The following is a 21,724-nucleotide window of genomic DNA, read 5'->3' on the forward strand; positions in this document are numbered from 1 at the left end:
TTCATTCAAATTGGTCGGAACATCTCTGACGTGTTCTTTACTTATCCCGATCTGCAGCCCTTCCCCTTTGTTGTACGAGGTAACTTCGCTGGTCGCCCGCTCACATGTTGTTTTTTGTGGGAAGACTGAAGCAAAGCAGGCACTGAGCAGCGCTGCCTTCCCACCATCTTCTGTCACCAGATCAGGATTTAATGGCCGATCTCATGATTCTTAGAGAAAATCTCAGTTTTTTCCCACCAATTTAAGGATTTTTTTAGCCCACGATCTCTCAGGACCGTCTGGTGATTTGGGGATTTCTGTGTGAGGGGGAGGTCACTGCACTGCCATCAGCCCCAGATCAGCCCCCGGCAGAGCCCAGCAGTACTGACGGTCCCCAGGGAGATCTGTCCCCTTCAAACAGCCTCTGCTCTCACACTTCTAACCCCCCGTCTGTCTCTAGGTCTGTCCCAGCCAGACGGCCCACCCATGGGCAGAGCCCTGCTGCCACAGCATGACACCAGGGAAAGGGAGCTCCCACCTCAGGGCCCCCTCTGGAGAGCAGGGGGTCCTGCCACGCTGAGGGTCCTGATCCTCGCCCTGCTCTGGAGGGGTAAGTAAGCAGCACCTGCAGCCCCAGTGCAGGGGGAAGGTCAGATCCTGCGCTAAGCGGTGCCAGGTCTGTCCCAGAACTTGAATGGGAGATTGGCCAGAGGGGGAGGGGAGCCCATTGCCCCAGTGTGGTGCTAGGGGGCTCTGAGTGACAGGGAGCGGACAGGGGGGTCGATTGAGGGAGGGATGGAAACTAAATGGAGTGAGAATTGGTCAAGGACCCAGGCCTGGGATCACATGGGGCTGTCAGTTGGGAGTGAGGGGCACTGACAGACCTCGAGGGTGGATTGAGCTCGGGGCTGGGCTCGCATGGGGCTGCAGGTCAGGAGTGAGGGGAACCTGCAGTGCTGGGGGGTGCAGCTCAGGGTTGGTCTCTGCTCTCTCTGAGTCCTACTTCCATCCCTCCCCATCCCCTGCAGGGTCCCTGTCCCAGCCACCTGGATTTACCCTGGCGGTGCCGCAGTCAGTGTCGGTGCAGGAGGGTCTCTGCGTTCTCGTCCCCTGCAACTTCACGTACCCAGCCTCGTATGACACCGACAATCCCTCGGCCCAGCTATACGGAAAATGGTACAAGGAGCCTGCTACTGTGGGCCAGTATCCTCCCGTGGCCAGCAGTGTCCCCAGCGCGGGGGTGTCGCTGGAGACCCAGGGCAGGTTCCGGCTGACGGGGGATCCAGCGCACGGCGACTGCTCCCTGCAAATCAGTGATGCCCGATGGACGGATGCAGGGAGATATTTCCTTAACATCGAGAAAGGCATTTTTGAACACACTTACCGCTCCAATTCCGATGGCACTGCCCCTGCGCTCACGATCTCTGTGACAGGTAAGAGCAGCCGCAGGCACCGCTTGTGAGGGTCCCCCCCCACTCTGAACTCTGGGGTACAGATGTGGGGACCCGTATGAAAGACCCCTTAACCTTATATTCTACCAGCTTAGGTTAAAAACTTCCCCAAGGCACAAATTCGTTCCCTTGTCCTTGGACGGTATTGCTGTCACCACCAAGTGATTTATAGAAAAATTCAGGGCAGGGTAACTTGGAATCCCTATTCCCCAAATATCCCCCCGAGTCCCTTCACCCCCTTTCCTGGGGAGGCTTGAGAATAGTATACCAACCAATTGGTGAGCAATGTGAGCACAGACCAGACTCTTTTTAAAACATAGAGGGTTCCCCTCTGGCTCAGCTTCATAGTTACAAAAACAGGAATCAAACTACATCTGTAGCATAGGAAAATTCAGAAGCTAAAACAGAAGATAACCAACGCCTTTCCCTGCCTACTTACAATTTCTGTGGGTTTAGGTCTATTATTCCAGGTATATTTCCAGGAGACGTTGTACCTGCTTGGTCTCTCCCTCCGTCCAGAGAGGGAACAACAAAGAGACAGCAACAAACAAATCCTCCCCTCACCCCCCCAGATTTGAAAGTATCTTCTTTCCTCATTGGTCCTTCTGGTAAGGTGCCAACTAGGTTATTTGAGCGGATTAATCCCTTACAGGGAAGGTGATTTAGTACAGCTGCCAAAGAGGGATTTTATTCAATTGGATACATAAAGTTGTTACTCTTCCCTCTATATTTATGACACTGCTCATCAGCCCCCCTGAGCCAGCCAGTCCCCGTCCTGGGGCCGGATCAGACCCAGAGGCCCTAAAGGGCAAATGCCCCATGTCCCCGAGTGATTCTCTCCACTCTCCCCATGTCTCAGAGTTGACAGAGGAGCCAGAGATCCAGATCTCACCAGCACGGGGGCTGCCAGGGACGTTGCTGGCCGGGGAGCTAGTGACTATGACCTGCACCGCCCCTGGGCGCTGCTCCGGGTTCCCTCCCCAAGTCATCTGGACGGGGCCATTCAATGACAAAGCTCGGAATGTTTCAGCCCAGCTGGCGAACGGCACCTGGGCCCACAGCTCCGAGCTCAGCTTCACGCCTGGCCTGGGAGACAATGGCAAAGAGCTCATCTGCACCGTCACCTACAGCCCACCACGGGGACCTTCCACCAGCAGAACCATCCGGCTCCATGTCAGCTGTGAGTGACCCACCCAGCCCCTCCATGCCGGCCCCAAACTCCCTATGCTGGGATCCCCACCCCTGGGCTCCCCAGCCCTGCTCTCCAGCCCCTCCCAGAACTCAGCCCTGTGCTGGGATACCCACTCCGCACCATGCACCCTCAGCCAATTCTACTCCAGGCCCTTTCCCTTTACGCCTTGGAGCCCTTCTCCCTTGGGATCTTCACCCCTTCTTGTCCCCATTGGTTATGGTTTCCCTCTCTACCCCCGATCTGCCTTGGCTCCAGAATCCACCTGTGCTGTGATCCACCCCCCCCCCCATTGCAATCTCCCCTTGTTGGGATTTTCCCTCACAACAGCCACCCGAGTTCTCCCTGAGATCCCCCCAGGCTGTCCCACCATGTCTCCTCCACCCCCTCCCCTTTCTGCCGGGATCAGTGGATGCTTTATATGGGGCAGAGCATTAATGGGACCGAGTCACCATAGGGCACTAAACATTCTCTGGGCTCGGTGCCCAGAGACCTCGGCCCGCCCTGCCCCAGGGCAAACCCCCATTAAATAGCCTGTGACCCTAGCGCTGCAGATCCAGGGCACAGGGAAAATCAGCGGCCACCTTTGCAAGGTGAAGGATCAAATCAGGCATCAGTGTATGGACGGCCCTTGTTCCCTTCAGCCGGAGGGAGATTTAGAAGGAACCAACACCCCAATCCCCTGCCCGTGTCTGAGCCCAGGCCCCAGTCCGACCCCGAACGTCTACACAGACCTCGGAGGAAACGTCCGCGCTGCAATCAAAGACCCGCAGCCCGAGCTCCCGAGCCCGACCCAACGGACCCAGGCTCTGAGGCTCGGCGCTGTGGGGTTTGAGGGAAGCGTGGATGGACCCTGCCAGGCCTGGCCAGCCAGTATCAGAGTCCAGCTGTTCTACGTGTTACTTTTAGCCGCCCCTCTGGGCGCAGCCGGGCTGCAAAATATCCAGTCCTGACCAGCTAAGCCAGAGGGTGAAAGGAGAGGGCTACAGAGAGACGAACCGAGGGGGGAAGGGAAAGTACCCATGAGGGACATGTCTGATGTCCCTGGTGGTGGCTGGGTCTGGGTTGGGGGTGGGAATGTGGTTACGTAGACCTCTGGCTCTGTCCCGCCCTGGGGAGGACACGTTTCGGGAGCAGGACGCTGAATGCCCAGGAGCCCGGCAGACAGTGGCACTGGTGACGCTCGCTCAAGTATCCAGGCTGAAGCAGCCCTGCCCCTCGTTAGTGACTCTGTCAATTAGGCCCAATTGTGACCAACCAGTTTTGGTCCCTTGGGTTTCCATTTCCCACGGTTCTGGTTCCCCGGAGCAGCCTAACCAGGCCTCTGGGTTCTGTCGGGCATCTCTTGGGTCAGGCCCAGTCGGGTCTGTTGCTTCCCTTCCACGCCCACGTGTCTTGTGTCACTTCAGGAACTTTCCCATCCCCCAGCTGAGCTCACAGCGAGGGGCCATGTCTAGGCTCAGTGATCGCTAGCGACAACCCCCCCCCACGTTGCTGTCTAGTCCCCCTCATGCCCCCTGTCTGGTTTGTGTTACAGACCCGACTGGGCCCCCCAACACCACTGGGAACCTGACCAGGAACAGACGCCCCGGTGAGAGGCCACGCTGCGAGCCCCAGGAATCAGCGAGCACCTCCTAGTCACGCTCTGCCCGCACCGGGCCAGGCTCATGGGCAGTGGATATCACAGGCCAGGAGAAGCTGAGCTGCCCCAAACAGCCCTACGTGGCCCCACCCATCCTCTGCCCCCAGGTCCTCTCCTGCTCACTGCCCATGCTGTTCCCGCTTGGCAGCGTTGGGGCCGGGGCTAGGGTTAGAGGGGTCGGCCTGTGGCCCGGGACTCCAGGAGGCTAGTGCCACGCCTCCCTCCTGCCCAGTGCTCTGGGGCCGGGGTGCTCTGGTGGCCCAGGCCTGGCTCAGGGGGGCCAGAGCCATGGTGGGGGGGCTCCGGACTCCAGTGGGGGTGTGGTCTCTGGCAGAAGGGGTGGGGCCAAGGGCTAGCCTCTCTGAGCTGGCATTTCATATGTCGCCCATGGCCAGACTAGTCTATGCCCGGAGGGGAGAGCCCAACGAAGCCTCAGGGCTGTAGGGACGATGGTGGGAGGTTCGGCCCAGTTCCCTCTGTCTCCAGCCCGCGGGGCGGCAGTTTGGGGCACTGGGCAGTGGGGATGAGATGGGTTAGGGACCAATCTCTGCAACAGAGACCTGCTGCCATGGAAAGGTACCGAGATTGTGCACCCACCTAGAGCTGGCTACGTTTCCACGCTGGGTGAGGGGTGCCTGTATAGCCACCGGTGCTGTCCAGCCGCCCTGATCCACCCTGTCTGGTTTGTGTTACACACCCGACCGGGCACCCCAATATCACCAGGAACCTGACCAGGAACCGAGGCCCTGGTGAGAGGCCCTGCTGTGAGCCCCGGGAATCAGCGAGCGCCTCCTAGCCACGCTCTGCCCGTGCTCAGGGCCAGGCACCAGACTCAGCTGGGCCAGGCTGGGCCGTGCCCAGAGGGGAGATCCCGAGGGATGCCATAGGATTGTATAGAAGGTGGTGGGGGGAGTAGGCCTGGTTCCCTTGGTCTCCAGTCCCTGGGGTGGCATTAAGGGGGCACTGGGCAGTGGGGATGGGATGGGTCAGGGACCGATCTCTGCGACAGAGATCTGCTGCCATGGAAAGTCACCAAGATTGTGCTCCAACCCCAGAGCTGGCTACGTCTCCACACTGGCCGAGGGCCAGGGAGGGGCTGGCATCCTAGAGCTGCTGAATCTCAGCAGAGGGGACGCTGGGGAGTATTGGTTCTGGGCAAAGAATTCCTATGGGTCGGCCAGCCAGGCCTGAATATGCAAACGGAGCAGGGCAGGGCATCAGTGGGGCATGCTGTGCTGCTGGGAGTGGGGTGGAGAGTTAGTGGGGGGAACTGTGCTGGGGAGATTGGGAAGAGGCTCACAGCTCATGGCCCGGGAGGGTGATTCCCTGAAGTTCCTCTGCTCCGTCACGAGCTGGATGAGGGGGTGCTGAGCCTTCGAAAGTGCCCTCCCTGTCGGGGAGAATCAGCTGTGACTGGAGCTGCCCAAGCGATGGCCCAGGATGGGCAGCTGTACGTGTGCTGGGCTCAGAGAGAGGAGAGCTGTACCCTGGGGACATTCGAGCTGCTCATTGAGCGTTAGTGAGGTTAACCCACGGAACTCCCTGTCATGGGTGTGTGTGGGTTTAACCCGGGAAACTCCCTGCCCCAGGGTTTCACTCTCTGAGTATTAATTTGTTGCTGTGTCTCCTGCGCTCCCCAGACAGCCCCCGGCCAGGGACCGGGCTGAACTCGTCCTGACAGCGCCAGGGGCCCAGCATCAGCTGCAGCTGCTCCCTGTGCTCCCACTCCCTACCCTGGCTCCAGTGGCAGGTGAACGGGGAGCCCTTGGCTGTGAAGGGCTCCTGCGGGGCCCTGCAGGTCAGCTCCTGGGCCCAGGGGCATGAGGCCATCAGCACCCTGAGCTAGAAGAGGAGTGGGGATGGGGGGGAAGCTGGCTGGCTCGGGGCAGGGTTTGCAGGAATCTATGCCAGACTCTCAACTTCTTTAGCTCCATCAGGTGGCCTCACTTGGGCATTTATCGAAATCAGCTTCAAACTCGTCTTCGTGGCGACTGGATTCTTCCTGGCCTATTACCTCACCCTGCTCTATTACAGAGGGTAATTCAGCTACCGACCCACCCACAACGTTCCTATGCACCCATCTACCCACCTACGCCTATACCTACCCACCAATCTACCCACCTACCTATCTTCTATCCACCCACCCACCCAACTATGTACCTACCCACCTGTCTATGCATCTATTCATCCCATACAACCACCCATCATCCATCCATCTATCTATCTGTCCCGACTGCCAGCCACTTACATACCCCAGAATCTCTCTCTCTTTCTCTCTCAGGACACCCTGCTGCTCTCGTGGAAGAAGGAAGGACAGGCCGGGGGTCAGGGAATCCACTGTGCCCGAGTTTGGCATGTAGATAGGGCTGTTCCTCAGCCACTGAAGAGCCGACAAGGAATTAGAAACTCAAGGGACTGAGGAAACAGAGAATGAGACCTCAGGTGGGGGACTGCCACTCTGGGTGAGGCCAATGGGCCCCGTTGCCTCCCACGGTGTTTAATTTGTATTGAAAGAGATGCCAGAGCTCAGCTGTGGCTTAAATTAAGCTCTGGCAGGACGGCCTGATACTGGTGGGGGCTGGCCAGGCACCCAGCTCTGAAGGCAACGCCACCGCCAGGAGCAGCGCAGTAGTCAGGGGGGACTGGCACATGGGGTATTACCATCCTCCTGAGCTGCTACTGCGGCTTGAGGTGCCTGATTCTTGGCATGTAGCTCAAGGCTTCGCGCTGTCACACGTGGGCTGAATCTCACCAGAGCCCACGGCCTCCTGCAGCCCCCTGGCCACTCCTGGCTCATCCGGGGTGTGGGCACTAGTTCAGATTTGGGGCGGGGGAGGAAAGTATAACCATGATTCGAGGGACTCCTTAGGCACCTGAAAACTCTCGGGGCTTTGCAGATAATAACTTAGGGATTAGCTGACAGGAGCTCTGTATCTAATTGTTATATAAAGAAAGAAAAAATAGATACAAACACCAATTAAAACCACATTTAAAGCTTATATGTCAATTTAGAACAATCAGGAGATAATAGAGCAAGATATTCCCAATCCCAAGCCTTGAGGTGTCAGTTCTGGAGCTTTAACACAGATATCGGTGTGGAAGTTGGAAAAAGAGCCGACATCTTAGTCTTCCGGGAAGAGCAAGAGTCAGGCTAACTCTAACAGCTAATAACGCGAGACTTCCAAGCAGGGCCTGAGCGAGAGGAAAAGAACTGTAAGAGATGCTGGTTTTCAACCTTGTGTTAGATAAGAACGGAACACGGACTGTAGCAGAAATTGCTGAGGAAAGTAAGGAATCAGGAAGGAATATGTATAAACAAACTGCAGTTGTTGAGCATTACTGTATGTCACAAAAGGTATCAATGCTTGCCCTCATTGTTTATCTTTTGGGAGACCTGCCGTTGTGCATTCTCCCCCTTGCGATATTGCTTGAGAATAAACTGCCTCTGACATGTTGCAACCGACCTCAGAGTGAGGACTCGTTTTTTTCCCACATCCGAAACACACGTTTGATACTTCACACACCATCTTTAGTAGAGATAAATAGAAATAAATAAAATCTGCTTACACTGACACACTGTGTTACTGCCATTATCTCCTCGATTTTAGTCAATTGTTTTTCACTAAAAATGTAATTTTAACATATGTGATTAAAGTTTTTTTTCTTTTTTATTAAGAAAGGGAATTAATTTTTCTAATTCTTTTGGCATTTCTGTTTACCGACCACAATCATGTATGTGACTCACTAACATTTGACTCCATCATTGCTATTGGTATCATAGATGGAATTGCAGTTATTTGCATGCAAATTTTAAGTTAATTTACAGATATAACTAAAAATACAATTTGAAAATAAGCTACTTTTATCTGCCCACTTTCTAAAGTTCTGTGTTTAGCTAATGTTTTTTAAACTGGAATTACTAAAGTGAGTACAAGCTAAAGTTCCATTCTAGGAGAATGCTATTATTTGATTCTACAATTTTACATAATGAATGATAAAGCACAATATGATAACAACAATAATGATAATTACTCCAGCCAGGACAAGTTACGCAGTTTAGAACTCACTGCTCAAATAATTCAATGTAAGCATAAAAGAGAAATAAAATTATGAAATGCAGAGACCCGTCAAAAAACTCAAATAACGGCACTTTGAAAGAATAAAGTTACAGAGCATGTATGTACATTGCAGGAAGTAACAACAAGAAACACCAGCAATACAAGTATATGTTGGGTGGGGTGAGTGTGAAAGAGGCAGTGTGTGTGACCTGCGGGTGTGTGTGAGCTGGGGGAATGGGTGCGAGACCGCATGCTGCTCCTTTAGGAGAGCAGGTCGTAGCAGTCTGAAGGAAAGCTCCCTCAGACACAGCAGCAGCTGCTAGTACAACCAACCCACTCTCGGTGAACCCTGTCCCCCCACCCCACCTGCTCTGCGGAGATGGGGTACATTGGGAGGACAGGGGACAGCCTGACATCAGAGCCCCTCCCCCCTGCTCCTTACAGCAGACAGGAAGCTCCCAGGAGTAGCTGGCCGGGGCAGCTCCAAGGCAGGGAGCAGGAGCCACAGGGCTGCAGAGGCCAGCAGGGGGAGGGGCACCCCTGCTCTGGAGGTGCCCCTGTGTCGTTACACTCCATCATGCTTTATAAAAATATGTGTATAAGTGTGAATATAATGTAACTGGAATATGCTTAATGCAAAAGATCTCTTGTAAGGTATCATTACAAAGCTTCAGAGGCGTAGCCGTGTTAGTCTGAATCTGTAAAAAAGCAACAGAGGGTCCTGTAGCACCTTTAAGACTAACAGAAGTATTGGGAGCATAAGCTTTCGTGGGTAAGAACCTCACTTCTTCAGATGCAAGTAATGGAAATCTCCAGAGGCAGGTATAAATCAGTATGGAGATAACGAGGATAGTTCAATCAGGGAGGGTGAGGTGCTCTGCTAGCAGTTGAGGTGTGAACACCAAGGGAGGAGAAACTGCTTCTGTAGTTGGAAAGCCATTCACAGTCTTTGTTTAATCCTGATCTGATGGTGTCAAAGTACAGGTTTTTGTATATTGCAATTCCTGATATCTGACTTGTGTCCATTTATCCTCAATCACCTGCACGTCCCCCAATGTTATATATGCCATCATATGCCAGCAATGCCCCTCTGCTATGTACATTGGCCAAACTGGACAGTCACTACACAAGAGGATAAATGGACACAAGTTGTCAAGGCTGTATCCCCACTTTGAACTTTAGGGTACAAATGTAGGGGCCTGCATGAAAACTTCTAAGCTTAACTACCAGCTTAGTTCTAGTCCGCAGCCACCATTCTCAAAAACTAATTCCCTTCCCTGGGTAGCCTTGAGAAACCTTTCACCCATTCCATGGTGAATACAGATCCAAACCCCTTGGATCTTAAAACAAGGAGAAATTAACCATCCCCCCTCCTTCCTCCCACCAACTCCTGGTGAATACAGATCCAACCCCCTTGGATCTAAAACAAGGAAAAATCAATCAGGTTCTTAAAAAGAAGGCTTTTAATTAAAGAAAAAGGTAAAAATCATCTCTGTAAAATCAGTATGGAAAATAACTTTACAGGGTAATCAAACTTAAAGAGCTCAGAGGATTCCCCTCTAGTCTTAGGTTCAAAGTACAGCAAACAAAGATAAACACTCTAGTAAAAGGTACATTTACAAGTTGAGAAAACAAAGAAAAACTAAGACAGCTTGCCTGGCTATTTACTTACAAGTTTGAAATAGGAGAGACTTGTTTAGAAAGATGTGGAGAACCTGGATTGATGTCTGGTCCCTCTCAGTCCCAAGAGCGAACAAACTCCCAAACAAATAGCACAAAGAAAAGCCTTCCTCCCCCCCCCCCCCCCCAAGATTTGAAAGTATCTTGTCCCCTTATTGGTCCTTTGGGTCAGATGCCAGCCAGGTTACCTGAGCTTCTTAACCCTTTACAGGGAAAAGGATTTTGGAGTCTCTGGCCAGGAGGGATTTTATAGTACTGTACACAGGACAGCTGTTACCCTTCCCTTTATAGTTATGACACGCCCCCCAAATCACAGATAGTGTTGGACATTCGGTTCTATAGTGGCTGTGATTTCTTCCTGGAGTTCTAGGAGAAAACAGAGTTAATAAGACACATGTACCTTTAGACATACTACTGATTATATAAAAACTAACAATATGTTTCATTCCAAGAACAATTGTTAACCAGTTAACTCTGGGAAACTTTCCCGGGAGAGTGCATCAGCCACTTTGTTAGAAGCTCCCGAAATGTGTTGTATTTCAAAATCAAAATCTTGGAGAGCTAAACTCTACCGAAGAAGTTTTTTGTTATTCCCCTTGGCGGTATGAAGCCACTGTAGCGCAGCATGGTCTGTTTGTAGTTGGAAACGCCGTCCCCAAACATATGGGTGTAGCTTTTCCAGCGCGTACACAATGGCATAGCATTCCTTTTCGCTGATTGACCAGTGGCTTTCCCTCTCAGACAGTTTCTTGCTGAGAAACATGACAGGATGGAATTCTTGATCTGGTCCTTCCTGCATTAAAACTGCTCCCACGCCTCGCTCGGATGCATCTGTGGTTACTAGGAACGGTTTGTCAAAGTCTGGGGCCCTTAGCACAGGGTCAGACATGAGTGTTGCCTTAAGCTGGTTAAAGGCCTTTTGACACTCATCAGTCCACTGAACTGCATTTGGCTGTTTCTTTCTGGTTAGGTCTGTCAGCGGGGCGGCGATTTGGCTGTAGTGGGGTAGAAATCACTTATAATATCCAGCCAAGCCTAAGAAGGATTGGACCTGTTTCTTAGACTTTGGAACCAGCCACTTTTGGATAGCATCCACTTTGGCCTGTAGGGGATTTATAGTTCCTTGACCCACCTGGTGCCCCAGGTAAGTCACTCTGTTTTGGCCTATTTGACACTTTTTAGCCTTAACAGTTAGTCCTGCTGCCGGATGCGCTCGAAGACTTTTTCAGGTGCTCCAGGTGCTCTGCCCATGAATCAGAAAAATGGCCACATCATCGAGGTAGGCAACTGCAGATTCTCCCAATCCCGCTAGGAGACCATCTACAAGTCTTTGGAAGGTGGCGGGCGCATTTTGCAACCCGAAAGGGAGTACATTGAATTCATACACCCCTGCCTGGGTGACGAAGGCTGACCTTTCCTTAGTGGGTTCATCTAGTGGTACTTGCCAGTACCCCTTGGTTAAGTCTAAAGTAGAGATGAATTGGGCATGTCCCAATTTCTCCAATAGCTCATCTGTGCGTGGCATTGGATAGTTGTCAGGACGAGTTACAGCATTTAGCTTACGGTAGTCCACGCAAAAGCGTATTTCCCCATCTGGTTTGGGAACTAGAACCACTGGAGATGCCCATGCACTCTTAGAGGGGCGGATTATACCCATCTGTAGCATGTCCTGGATCTCCCTTTGTATAGCAGTTTTGGCATGAGGTGACTCCCGGTAGGGTGGGGTTCTAATTGGGTGAGCATTACCTGTGTCAATGGAGTGGTATGCCAGTTCGGTCCGTCCTGGAGTGGCTGAGAAAATTGGTGCAAAGCTTGTGCACAGCTCCTTGATCTGCTGTCACTGCAGACGTCCAAGGGTCTTGGAGAGGTTCACCTCTTCCACGCCACCATCCTTTTTTCCTTCATAGTAGACACCTTCAGGCCACTCCGCATCATCTGTTTCCTGGGCTGTAAACTGGCAAACGTTTAATTCTCTGGAATAAAAGGGCTTAAGCGAGTTAACATGGTATACCTTAGGCTTTATGTTGGAGGTGGGGGAGGCTATGAGATAGTTAACAGCTCCTATGCGCTCCTGGACCATGAATGGTCCTTCCCACGACACTTCCATTTTATGGGCCTGGAGCGCCTTTAAGACCATGACTTGGTCTCCTCCTTTGAAGGACCGTTCTCTGGAATGTTTATCATACCAGGCCTTTTGCTCTTCCTGAGCATCCTTTAGGTTTTCTTTAGCAAGGGCTAAAGAGTGTCGGAGCGTGCTTTGTAGGTTGCTTACAAAGTCTAGAATGTTAGTTCCTGGAGAAGGCGTAAACCCCTCCCATTGCTGCTTCACCAACTGTAATGGCCACTTAACCTCGCGGCCATACACAAGTTCAAATGGTGAAAACCCTAAACTGGGATGTGGTACAGCTCTGTAGTCGAAAAGCAACTGCTGCAACACTAGGTCCCAATCATTGGAGTGTTCATTTACGAATTTACGTATCATGGCCCCCAAAGTTCCATTAAACCTCTCCACCAGGCCGTTGGTTTCATGGTGGTAAGGGGTGGCAACCAAGTGATTCACCCCGTGAGCTTCCCACAGGTTTTCCATGGTCCCTGCCAGGAAATTAATTCCCGAATCTGTAAGGATGTCGGAGGGCCAACCTACCCTGGCAAAAATGTCTGTTAATACCTGGCACAGACTTTAGCCCTGGTGTTGCTTAAGGGTACTGCTTCCGGCCATCGGGTAGCAAAATCCATGAAAGTCAGTACGTACTGCTTTCCTCTGGGTGTCTTCTTTGGGAAAGGACCCAGAATATCCACAGCTATTCGCTGAAATGGGACCTCAATTATTGGTAGTGGCTGGAGAGGGGCTTTAACCTGGTCTTGGGGCTTTCCCACTCGTTGGCACACCTCACAAGACTGGACATAATTAGCAATGTCCTTGCCCATTCCCTCCCAGTGGAAGGACTTCCCCAACCGGTCTTTGGTTCTGTTCACCCCAGAATGGCCACTGGGATGATCATGGGCTAAGCTCAAGAGCTTTACCCGATACTTAGTGGGAACTACCAACTGTCTTTGAGGATGCCAGTCTTCCTGGTGCCCACCAGAAAGAGTCTCCTTGTATAAAAGTCCTTGTTCTACAACAAACCGGGATCGATTCGAAGAGCTGAGAGGCGGTGGGGTGCTCCGCGCCGCCGCCCAAGCTTTCTGAAGGCTGTCATCTGCTTCCTGCTCGGCCTGGAACTGTTCACTTGATGCTGGAGACATCAGTTCCTCCTTGGACTGTGGACTGGGGCTTGGTCCCTCTGGAAGCGATGCAGGTGCTGGGGCTGTTTCCATTGACTGTGAACCGCTGTCCACTGGTGCACTATGTGGTATCTCAGGCTCTGGCTGAGCCTCTTGGGTAGGGTTATCTGCTGCTTCTGCCAGGTCAGGTTCGCTGGTGCCCTCTGGCATTGGAGTTGTAGACGGGTTTGCAAGCGCTGGACTCAGTGCTGGCAATGGTTCTGGTGCTGGTTGCGTTGCCAGTTCCGGTTCCGGGACTGGCTTTGGCTGGGTCTCTGGGATTCGATCCACTACGGCTGTTGCAGTCGTTGGCAGGGGATCCGGTTCCACCACCTTTGTTTGGGTCTCTGGTAACACTGACGGAGCCCTGGTGGACGGCTCAGGAACAGGGATGGGGGTGAAAGCTTGCTTAGCCTGGCTGCGGGTGACTATTCCCACCCTCTTGGTTAGCTTCACATGGTTGGGATAATTGTCATAGACCACAAAAGTCCGCATTCCTGACCAGCCTTTGTACTGGACATGCAACTTGGCTGTAGGCAAGGTTACAGACTGTGACACAAAGGGTTGAATTGTCACTGGAGCCTCCGGGTTGATGAGTTTGGGGTCCACTAGGGATTCATGGATAGTTGAAACTTGGGCCCCAGTGTCCCTCCAAGCGATAACCTTCTTTCCGCTCACTCTCAAGGTTTCCCTTTGCTCCGAGGGTATGAGAGAGGCATCTGGGTCTGGGGATCTTTGGTGTGATTGTGGTGTAATGAACTGTAATCGGTTGGGGTTCTTGGGGCAGTGAGCCTTTATATGTCCCAGTTCATTACATTTAAAACATCGCCCTGCTAAGGTATCACCGGGGCGATGTTGGTTGGTGGAGACTGGTGTGGTGGGGTGAGAAGGCGTCTGGGGTTTCCCTTGGGATGTGGGTGGGGCCTTGGGTTGTCCCCAGTGGTAAGGTTTGGTTTCGGGGTGCCCCTTCTGATATTCGCTCCAACTGCTACTAGTTTTTTTCTTTTCTGTCACCTCCACCTATTTGGCTCCAATCTCCCCCACCTTGGTTACAGTTTTGGGCTTCCTATCTAGGATGTACCTTTCTATTTCCTCAGGAACACCCTCTAAAAACTGCTCCATTTTTACTAGGGAAACCAGATCTTCCAGAGATTTAACATTTGCTCCTGATACCAGGCATCACAATTTTTGTCAAAGTGGTAGGCATCCCGGGTAAATGACACATCTGGTTTCCACCTTAGGGCTCTGAACCGCCGACGGGCATGCTCGGGTGTTAGCCCCATTCTGAGTCTGGCCTTGTTTTTAAAAAGTTCATAACTGTTCATGTGTTCCTTAGGCATTTCAGCCGCCACCTCCACTGAGCTGCGGCCTCAGCTCTACCATGTACTGGTCTATAGGGATGCTGTATCCAAGGCAGGCCCTCTCAAAATTTTCTAAGAAGGCCTCAGCATCATCGCCTGCCTTGTAGGTGGGAATTTTCTGGGATGGGAAGTGGTACTTGGAGAGGGGTTGTTAGGCTTGGCTGTTGTATCCGGCCTAGCCTTTGCTACTTCCAGTTCATGCTTCCTTTCTTTTTCTCTCTCCTCCATCTCTTTTTCTTTCAGCTCCATTTCTCTCTTGTGGGCCTCCTCTTTGGCTTTCTCTTCTCTTTCTCTCTGCTCTGTCTTGAGTTTTGTTAATTGAAGCAGTCTCTGATGTTTTCTTTCATTTTCTTCTGCTTCTAGTTTGGCCAGTTCTATTTTTTTAGCTACTTCTTTGGTAGTCATTTTCCTGTTTTCTTGTGCTGGGTCACCCCCTCTGCAGTTGACTGAAACTGGGATGTACTCGGCTCTGGCTGCTGCTGAGTTAACAGAGACTTTCTAACTAGCTACTCCCGAGGATGTAAAAAGAAAAAAAAAACAATTCAACTTGTAAATTCCTTTTACCAGTCATTTGTTTGCTCATTAATTGAACCCTTCTCTTAACAAAGGACCTTGTTAAAAAAACTTAACACCTCTGCCTTCAGGCAAGGAGAGATAAGATATGCATCTACCTTCAGCTCTGCTTTCCAAGCAGCTAGAAGGAAAAAAAACATCTTACTGGCTTTTGGGTTTAAAATGAATCCCACCGCTCTGCCACCATGTCAAGGCTGTATCACCCTTTGAACTTTAGGGTACAAATGTAGGGGCCTGCAAGAAAAATTCTAAGCTTAACTACCAGCTTAGTTCTGGTCCGCTGCCACCATTCTCAAAAACTAATTCCCTTCCCTGGGTAGCCTTGAGAAACCTTTCACCAATTCCCTGGTGAATACAGTTCCAACCCCCTGGGATCTTAAAACAAGGAGAAATTAACCATCCCCCTCCTTTCTCCCACCAACTCCTGGTGAATACAGATCCAACCCCCTTGGATCTAAAACAAGGAAAAATCAATCAGATTCTTAAAAAGAAGGCTTTTAATTAAAGAAAAAGGTAAAAATCATCTCTGTAAAATCAGTATGGAAAATAACTTTATAGGGTAATCAAACTTAAAGAGCTCAGAGGACTCCCCTCTAGTCTCAGGTTCAAAGTACAGCAAACAAAGATAAACACTCTAGTAAAAGGTACATTTACAAGTTGAGAAAACAAAGGAAAACTAAGGCAGCTTGCCTGGCTATTTACTTACAAGTTTGAAATAGGAGAGACTTGTTTAGAAAGATGTGGAGAACCTGGATTGATGTCTGGTCCTCTCAGTCCCAAGAGTGAACAATCTCCCAAACAAAGAACACAAACAAAAGCCTTCCCCCCTTGTCCCCTTACTGGTCCTTTGGGTCAGACGCCAGCAAGTTACCGGAGCTTCTTAACCTTTTACAGAGAAAAGGATTTTGGAGTCTCTGGCCAGGAGGGATTTTATAGTACTGTACACAGGACAGCTGTTACCCTTCCCTTTATAGTTATGACACAAGTCAGATATCAGGAATGGCAATATACAAAAACCTGTAAGAGAACACTTCAACCTCCCTGGCCACTCAATAGAAGATGTAAAGGTAGCCATCTTACAGCAAAAAAATTTCAGGACCAGACTCCAAAGGGAAACTGCTGAGCTCCAGTTCATTTGCAAATTTGACACCATCAGAACAGGATTAAACAAAGACTGTAAATGGCTTTCCAACTACAGAAGCAGTTTCTCCTCCCTTGGTGTTCACACCTCAAACTGCTAGCAGAACACCTCACCCTCCCTGATTGAACTAACCTCGTTATCTCCATACTGATTTATAACCTGCCTCTGGAGATTTCCATTACTTGCATCTGAAGAAGTGAGGTTCTTACCCACGAAAGCTTATGCTCCCAGTACTTCTGTCAGTCTTAAAGGTGCTACAGGACCCTCTGTTGCTTATTACAAACCTTATAATCTACTTAGTGTGTTCCTTCTATTTGTACAAATGCATCATTCTTGTACCTGAATCTAGGAATAGATAGCATATCTCTAAGGTCCTATTGTAATTATGCAAAGTGTGGGTCATTAATGGTGGTTTGGAATCTTAATGGCTCCCATTGACTAGGACAATTGACTCTAGATGGCTCTGTTCACCTGCAAGTCTCCACTGCATAGGTGCGGGCCAGTCCTGGAGGAATGGAGGTGGGCTCACAGGAAATGTGATCATGTCACCTGAACTGGAATCCATCTTTAACCTGGTGCTTTTCCAGTTAGAAGGATGGTTGGGGACACAGAGATACAAAAGATTGCCACCTTGTGCCAAAGATATAAATGGGGGGTGGAACAGAACACAGGGGACTGGAGCTAACAAGGATTGAACCGGGGAGAGGATTGGGCCCAAACTAGGAAGGAGTCTGATCTGTGAAAGAAGCTTATTGGAACATAGCTGAGGGTGAGTTTTACCTGTATTCAGTTTCTTGATGTATTTGAGTTAGACTTGTGTGTTTTGTTTTATTTTGCTTGGTAACTTACTTTCTTCCATCTGTTATTACTTGAAACCACTTACATTCTATTTTTATACTTAATAAAATCACTTTTGTTTATTAATTAACCCAGAGTTAGTGATTTATACCTGGGAACAAACAGCTGTACATATCTCTCTATCAGTGTTATAGAGAATAGACAATTCACGAGTTTACCTTTCATAAGCTTTATACAGAGTAAAATGGATTTATTTGGGGTTTGGATCCCATTGGGAACTGGGTGTCTGGGTACTGGAGACAGGAGCATGTGCTCAGCTTTGAGGGCGTGGTTCAGACCCTGGGTCTGTGTTGCAGCAGGCTAGCATGTCTGGCTCAGGTTTCTTCAGTCCCAAGCTGGCAGGGAAAATGGGCTCTGAGGTAGAGTCAGCACATCAGGTGACATTCCCAAAGGGGTCTCTGTGACCGAACCCATCCCAGCCCCGGTTGCCCATGGCTAATGACGGCCCTGGATGACTTGGTTTTTTCTGTGATGACCGCAAGGCGTCCAGATACCCCGGTGACGAGCGCAATACCATACCCTCTAGAGCAGTGGCTTTCAAATTGTGGATCAGGACCTCAAAGTTGGTCATGACCCCATTTTAATGGGGTCACCAAGGCTGGCTTAGACTTCCTGTAGCCTGGGACCAAATCCCAAGCCTCACTGCCCAGGGCTCCAATGGCCTCAGACTTTGATCACCCCTCCTGCGATTGTGTAGTAATTTTTGTTGTCAGAAGGGGGTTATGGTGCGAGAACAGAGCAGACCAGGTGATACTGATCCTGCAAGACAATGCAGTTACCACAAAGCCAGATCTTAGCATGAAAGCAAGTGTTCAGTCTTTGAGAAATGCTGAATCGATTGTTTGTCTTTGTGTTACAGTGACACCTACTATGTGCTTGGATTGGTCCAAACGCAGCAGAATCCTTGGTTTCTAGACATGTCTGAGAATCATAGAAACTGTAAACTTGCAAATAGGAATAAAACTCACTTTTTATTTCCATATGTTTTTCAAATTAGGAAGAGCAATTGTGATCAGGAATCAAGATACACTCCACTGGAGATACAGGATTGTAATTAGCACATGCCAAAAGAAATCGATACCTGTGCTAGGCCATGACACTTTTAAAAATGACTTATAAACCCCTTGCTGGCTTGGAATGATTCAGCCCCTCTTAAATTTTCAAATTTTGTTGCTTGGGCTTGAAGAATTGGGCCACTTAGCGGCATTCCTTCCAGCCTTTCCTGAGCAAACCACGTGCGCATGGCTTTGTCTATTGTGGTTTTGCTGAATAGCGCTCAAGATTTCCCTTAAGCCCCATGGCAGAATCGATAATTTGTACAAAGCCATTCAGTTTAGATTAGTTTTTTAGCCATCCTCGGAGAGTAGATTCAGCAATCCCAATAGCTTTTGAAACTTTGCACTGGATTTCTCCGCTATTTCTTCGATGTATTGCAGCTAGCTTTTCTTCTACTCTGCAAGGAACGCTGACACTTGCCCTCTGCCCTCTAGCGTGACAATGACTAAGTGTGCTAGATACGTCTTTATGAATATTGGTAAAGACATACAACGTGTTTCCGCTACACACTTCCTGTCAATTTCTATGTCAGTGAGTTAATGAGCTAATATGTAGCACTACATAGCCATTTCCTGTACCACGTGTTAATGAGTCTCGCATGTTTCCTAGGTAGCACTGGAAAGCATGGAGCTACCGTGCGTTAAGCGGATTCGCGCATAAACTAGTCTGTACTGTACATACACGCACGCACACGCTACACACACACACATATATATACAGAGAGAGAGAGTACATATAGACAGTGCACACACACATACACTGATATATAAATACATTGACTACTATTTTAGGATATATTTTATATAAGGATGCTATTTATGTTTCATTTCTTGTATTAAACCTATTACACCAGATCTGGGTTGTGTCACAGACTCCCAGGCCCCAGACTTTCTTGACTCCGTATGGTCCCCGGGAGGACCCCCCTTCAGTGTCACAGCCCTTCTCGCGGGTCACACACACTCTAGGGGGTTAAGACTTGGGCTCCAGCACCTCCTGGATTGGCACCTCCCCAAGCCTTCAGCCTGCCTGTGTCTCACCGACAGGGAGTCCCATACCTCTGGTCACCCGCGGCCTCCACCCTCAGAGGGAGCAACACCCCCCCGATCTCTATCCTTCAGTGACTCTCGGCCAGCGTAACACAGGAGGTTTATTGAACGTCTGAACCCAGCACAGGCAGTTCTCAGGGCCCTCGGGCTTGGCCAGTGTCAGCACCGTCCAGCTGGGTCTGACCTCGTCCAGGTGGCTCAGGCCCCTCTTTGTCCCCAGTCCAGCTGAGCTCCCCCAACAGCCCCGCCTCCACTCTTTGTCTTTGTGCCTGGGCAAACAGGTCACCTGAGTCCCCTGTCTCCTGTCCTTTGTTCCCTGACTGGCCAGAACCAGCTGCCTTCCTGGGCCACCTCTCCTCTGGCCTTTGTCCTCCCATGGGCCACAACCAGCTGGCTCCCAAGATGAGCTGGGCCTCCGGCTCACCGGTTGCTAAGTTCTACAGTGTCCAGGTCGATGTCCAGGGTCTGGGCTGTTAGGCGAGGTCACACCTGCCCCTCTGCAACCACAACCCCCTTCTCCCACCACCTCATTACACACACAGCACACAGGGAAACTGAGGCACAGACAGTATTCATGCAAATCACTAACAAAATCCCATACTTTGTCACAGGCTGTTTTTAAAATAGAAGTCTCATAAAAACTAATCACAGTACTTTTTGGATTTTAGAAAGATTTCACAGAGAACATGGCCATTTAAAACTAATGATCACAAAAAATATCCCACATTTTTCCATTCCTGCCCCATGTTTTAAAATACTTTCAGGACACTGAAAAAAACAGACTTTTAAATTATTAAGATAGATAGATAGATAATGACTGTTAATTAACTTTGCCCTGCCATATGTGTAAGAGACGGACCCCAGTCACCATGATCTTCAGAAATGTAAGATTTCGATCTTGACCTGGCGGTTCCAAGGTTTCCCAGTTAATCATTTTTTTCCCTACAACTCAACTTGTTAATTCACAAGACCCAGGAAAAACACATGAGTCATATACTGAGCTCAATACAATGTACAAATATCCCTTGCTCAGCACTGAGATGCGGCCACCTCTGGGGTAGGGTGTGGGGGCTGTTTATACAGAGACCCCTCGGCAAGTGCTGAGATGCAGTGAACTCTGGGGTGGGGTGCGGGGGCTGTTTATATAAGGATTTGTTCCCGGCTGGCACTGAGATGCAGCCACCTCCAAGTGGGGCATCTGTTTAACAGCAACCAAGGTTAAACGCTCGGGCAGCTAATTTTAAAATAGTTTGAAACCAAATGGGGATTAACCAGAGGCAGAATGTACCACAGCAAGCTAGGGGCCGGCCCGGACAATGGGGTTCCTGCCGTGGATCTCGCCACAATGACCAGGGGTCTGCCCTGATCCGCATTGATCCAGTGCAGCGAGTTCTAACCCACTAGACCCGGCAGCCACAGTCCCAGCAGGAATCTGCCCCGGGCTCGTCCCTTCTGCCACTGGCTGGGGACCTGTGTCCAAGCGGCCGCGCCCCACTGTTCAATGGGACCCTCTCCCCTGCTCTCCATGGCTCTTGCCCAGTCCCAAACAGGGGCCAACCAGCAGGAGCTGGAGTAAACTCGCCAACTGGAAACTTCCTGTTGTGGAAGATCCTCTCAGCAACCATCCTCCCAGCACAGCCGCCGGTGCCCACACACAGAGGGCAGAGCTGACGTGCCACTGGCCTGGGGCAGAGCGGGCCAGAGTCTGGCTGGGGTGGGAGACTCGGGAGGGTCCGGCCATCGGGGCTGGTGCCAATGCCCCTAGGGTGCGCTGTGTTTCTTTAAGTTCTAGGTTTCTCCCAAACCCTTGTGTATCTCAGCACCGGTCAAGAAGTCCTTGTATAAACAGTCCCGGCATCCCACCCCAGAGGCAGACATATCTCAGCAATGGGGAGAGGTCCCTATGTAAACAGCCCCCATGAACCAGGACAGATTCAGCTGCGTCTCTTAAATCGAAGGACGGTGTTTGTGGTGGGTCGTGGAATCCAGGTGCCTCTTCTGATCCAGCCGATAACCTGGGTCCCATCAAAAAGGATTCCCCAGACTCAGTGACCAGGGACCTGGGAGATGTTTGAGGAACTGAGAGACAGAGAATAAAAGAGACTCTAGAGGGGAAGGCCCCTTGGTCCCACTCCCACTTCCCAGAGCCAACCAGTGTCGCACCCTGCAGCAGATTGGAGCCAGGGCCCCCTACAGGAGAAAGGCCCCGTGCCCCATTCCCTCCACCTCCAGCCAGTCCTCCTGCGGTGGGGCCAGAAGCCGGCTGTCCCTGGGAGCAGGCCTCTGTCTGTGACAATCTCACACTTGCATCAATGGCACTGAGATCTCCAGCCATTGGAACCGGCTTCTGCAAGACCTTCTAGGGCCAGAATCACACGCTGACTTCCCCTTCCTGTCTTGAAATCTCACATCTCGCCACAGCCCAC

The 21,724-nt window shown here is 50.7% G+C and overlaps 1 protein-coding gene across 1 annotated transcript in view; it reads left to right on the top strand.

The window, feature by feature from the left end:
* Positions 1-2,287: 2,287 nt before the first annotated feature.
* Positions 2,288-21,724, top strand: part of LOC103306859 (sialic acid-binding Ig-like lectin 13) — a 55,429-nt gene continuing 35,992 nt past the window's right edge. Inside the window, exon 1 of the mRNA XM_065574642.1 lies at positions 2,288-2,610. Within this exon, the coding sequence (XP_065430714.1) occupies positions 2,370-2,610 (241 nt within the window). The 5' untranslated portion in view covers positions 2,288-2,369. The remainder of the gene's footprint in view (positions 2,611-21,724) is intronic.

Source organism: Chrysemys picta, chromosome 20 (genome assembly GCF_011386835.1).
Source record: "Chrysemys picta bellii isolate R12L10 chromosome 20, ASM1138683v2, whole genome shotgun sequence".
Lineage (NCBI taxonomy): Eukaryota > Metazoa > Chordata > Testudines > Emydidae > Chrysemys > Chrysemys picta.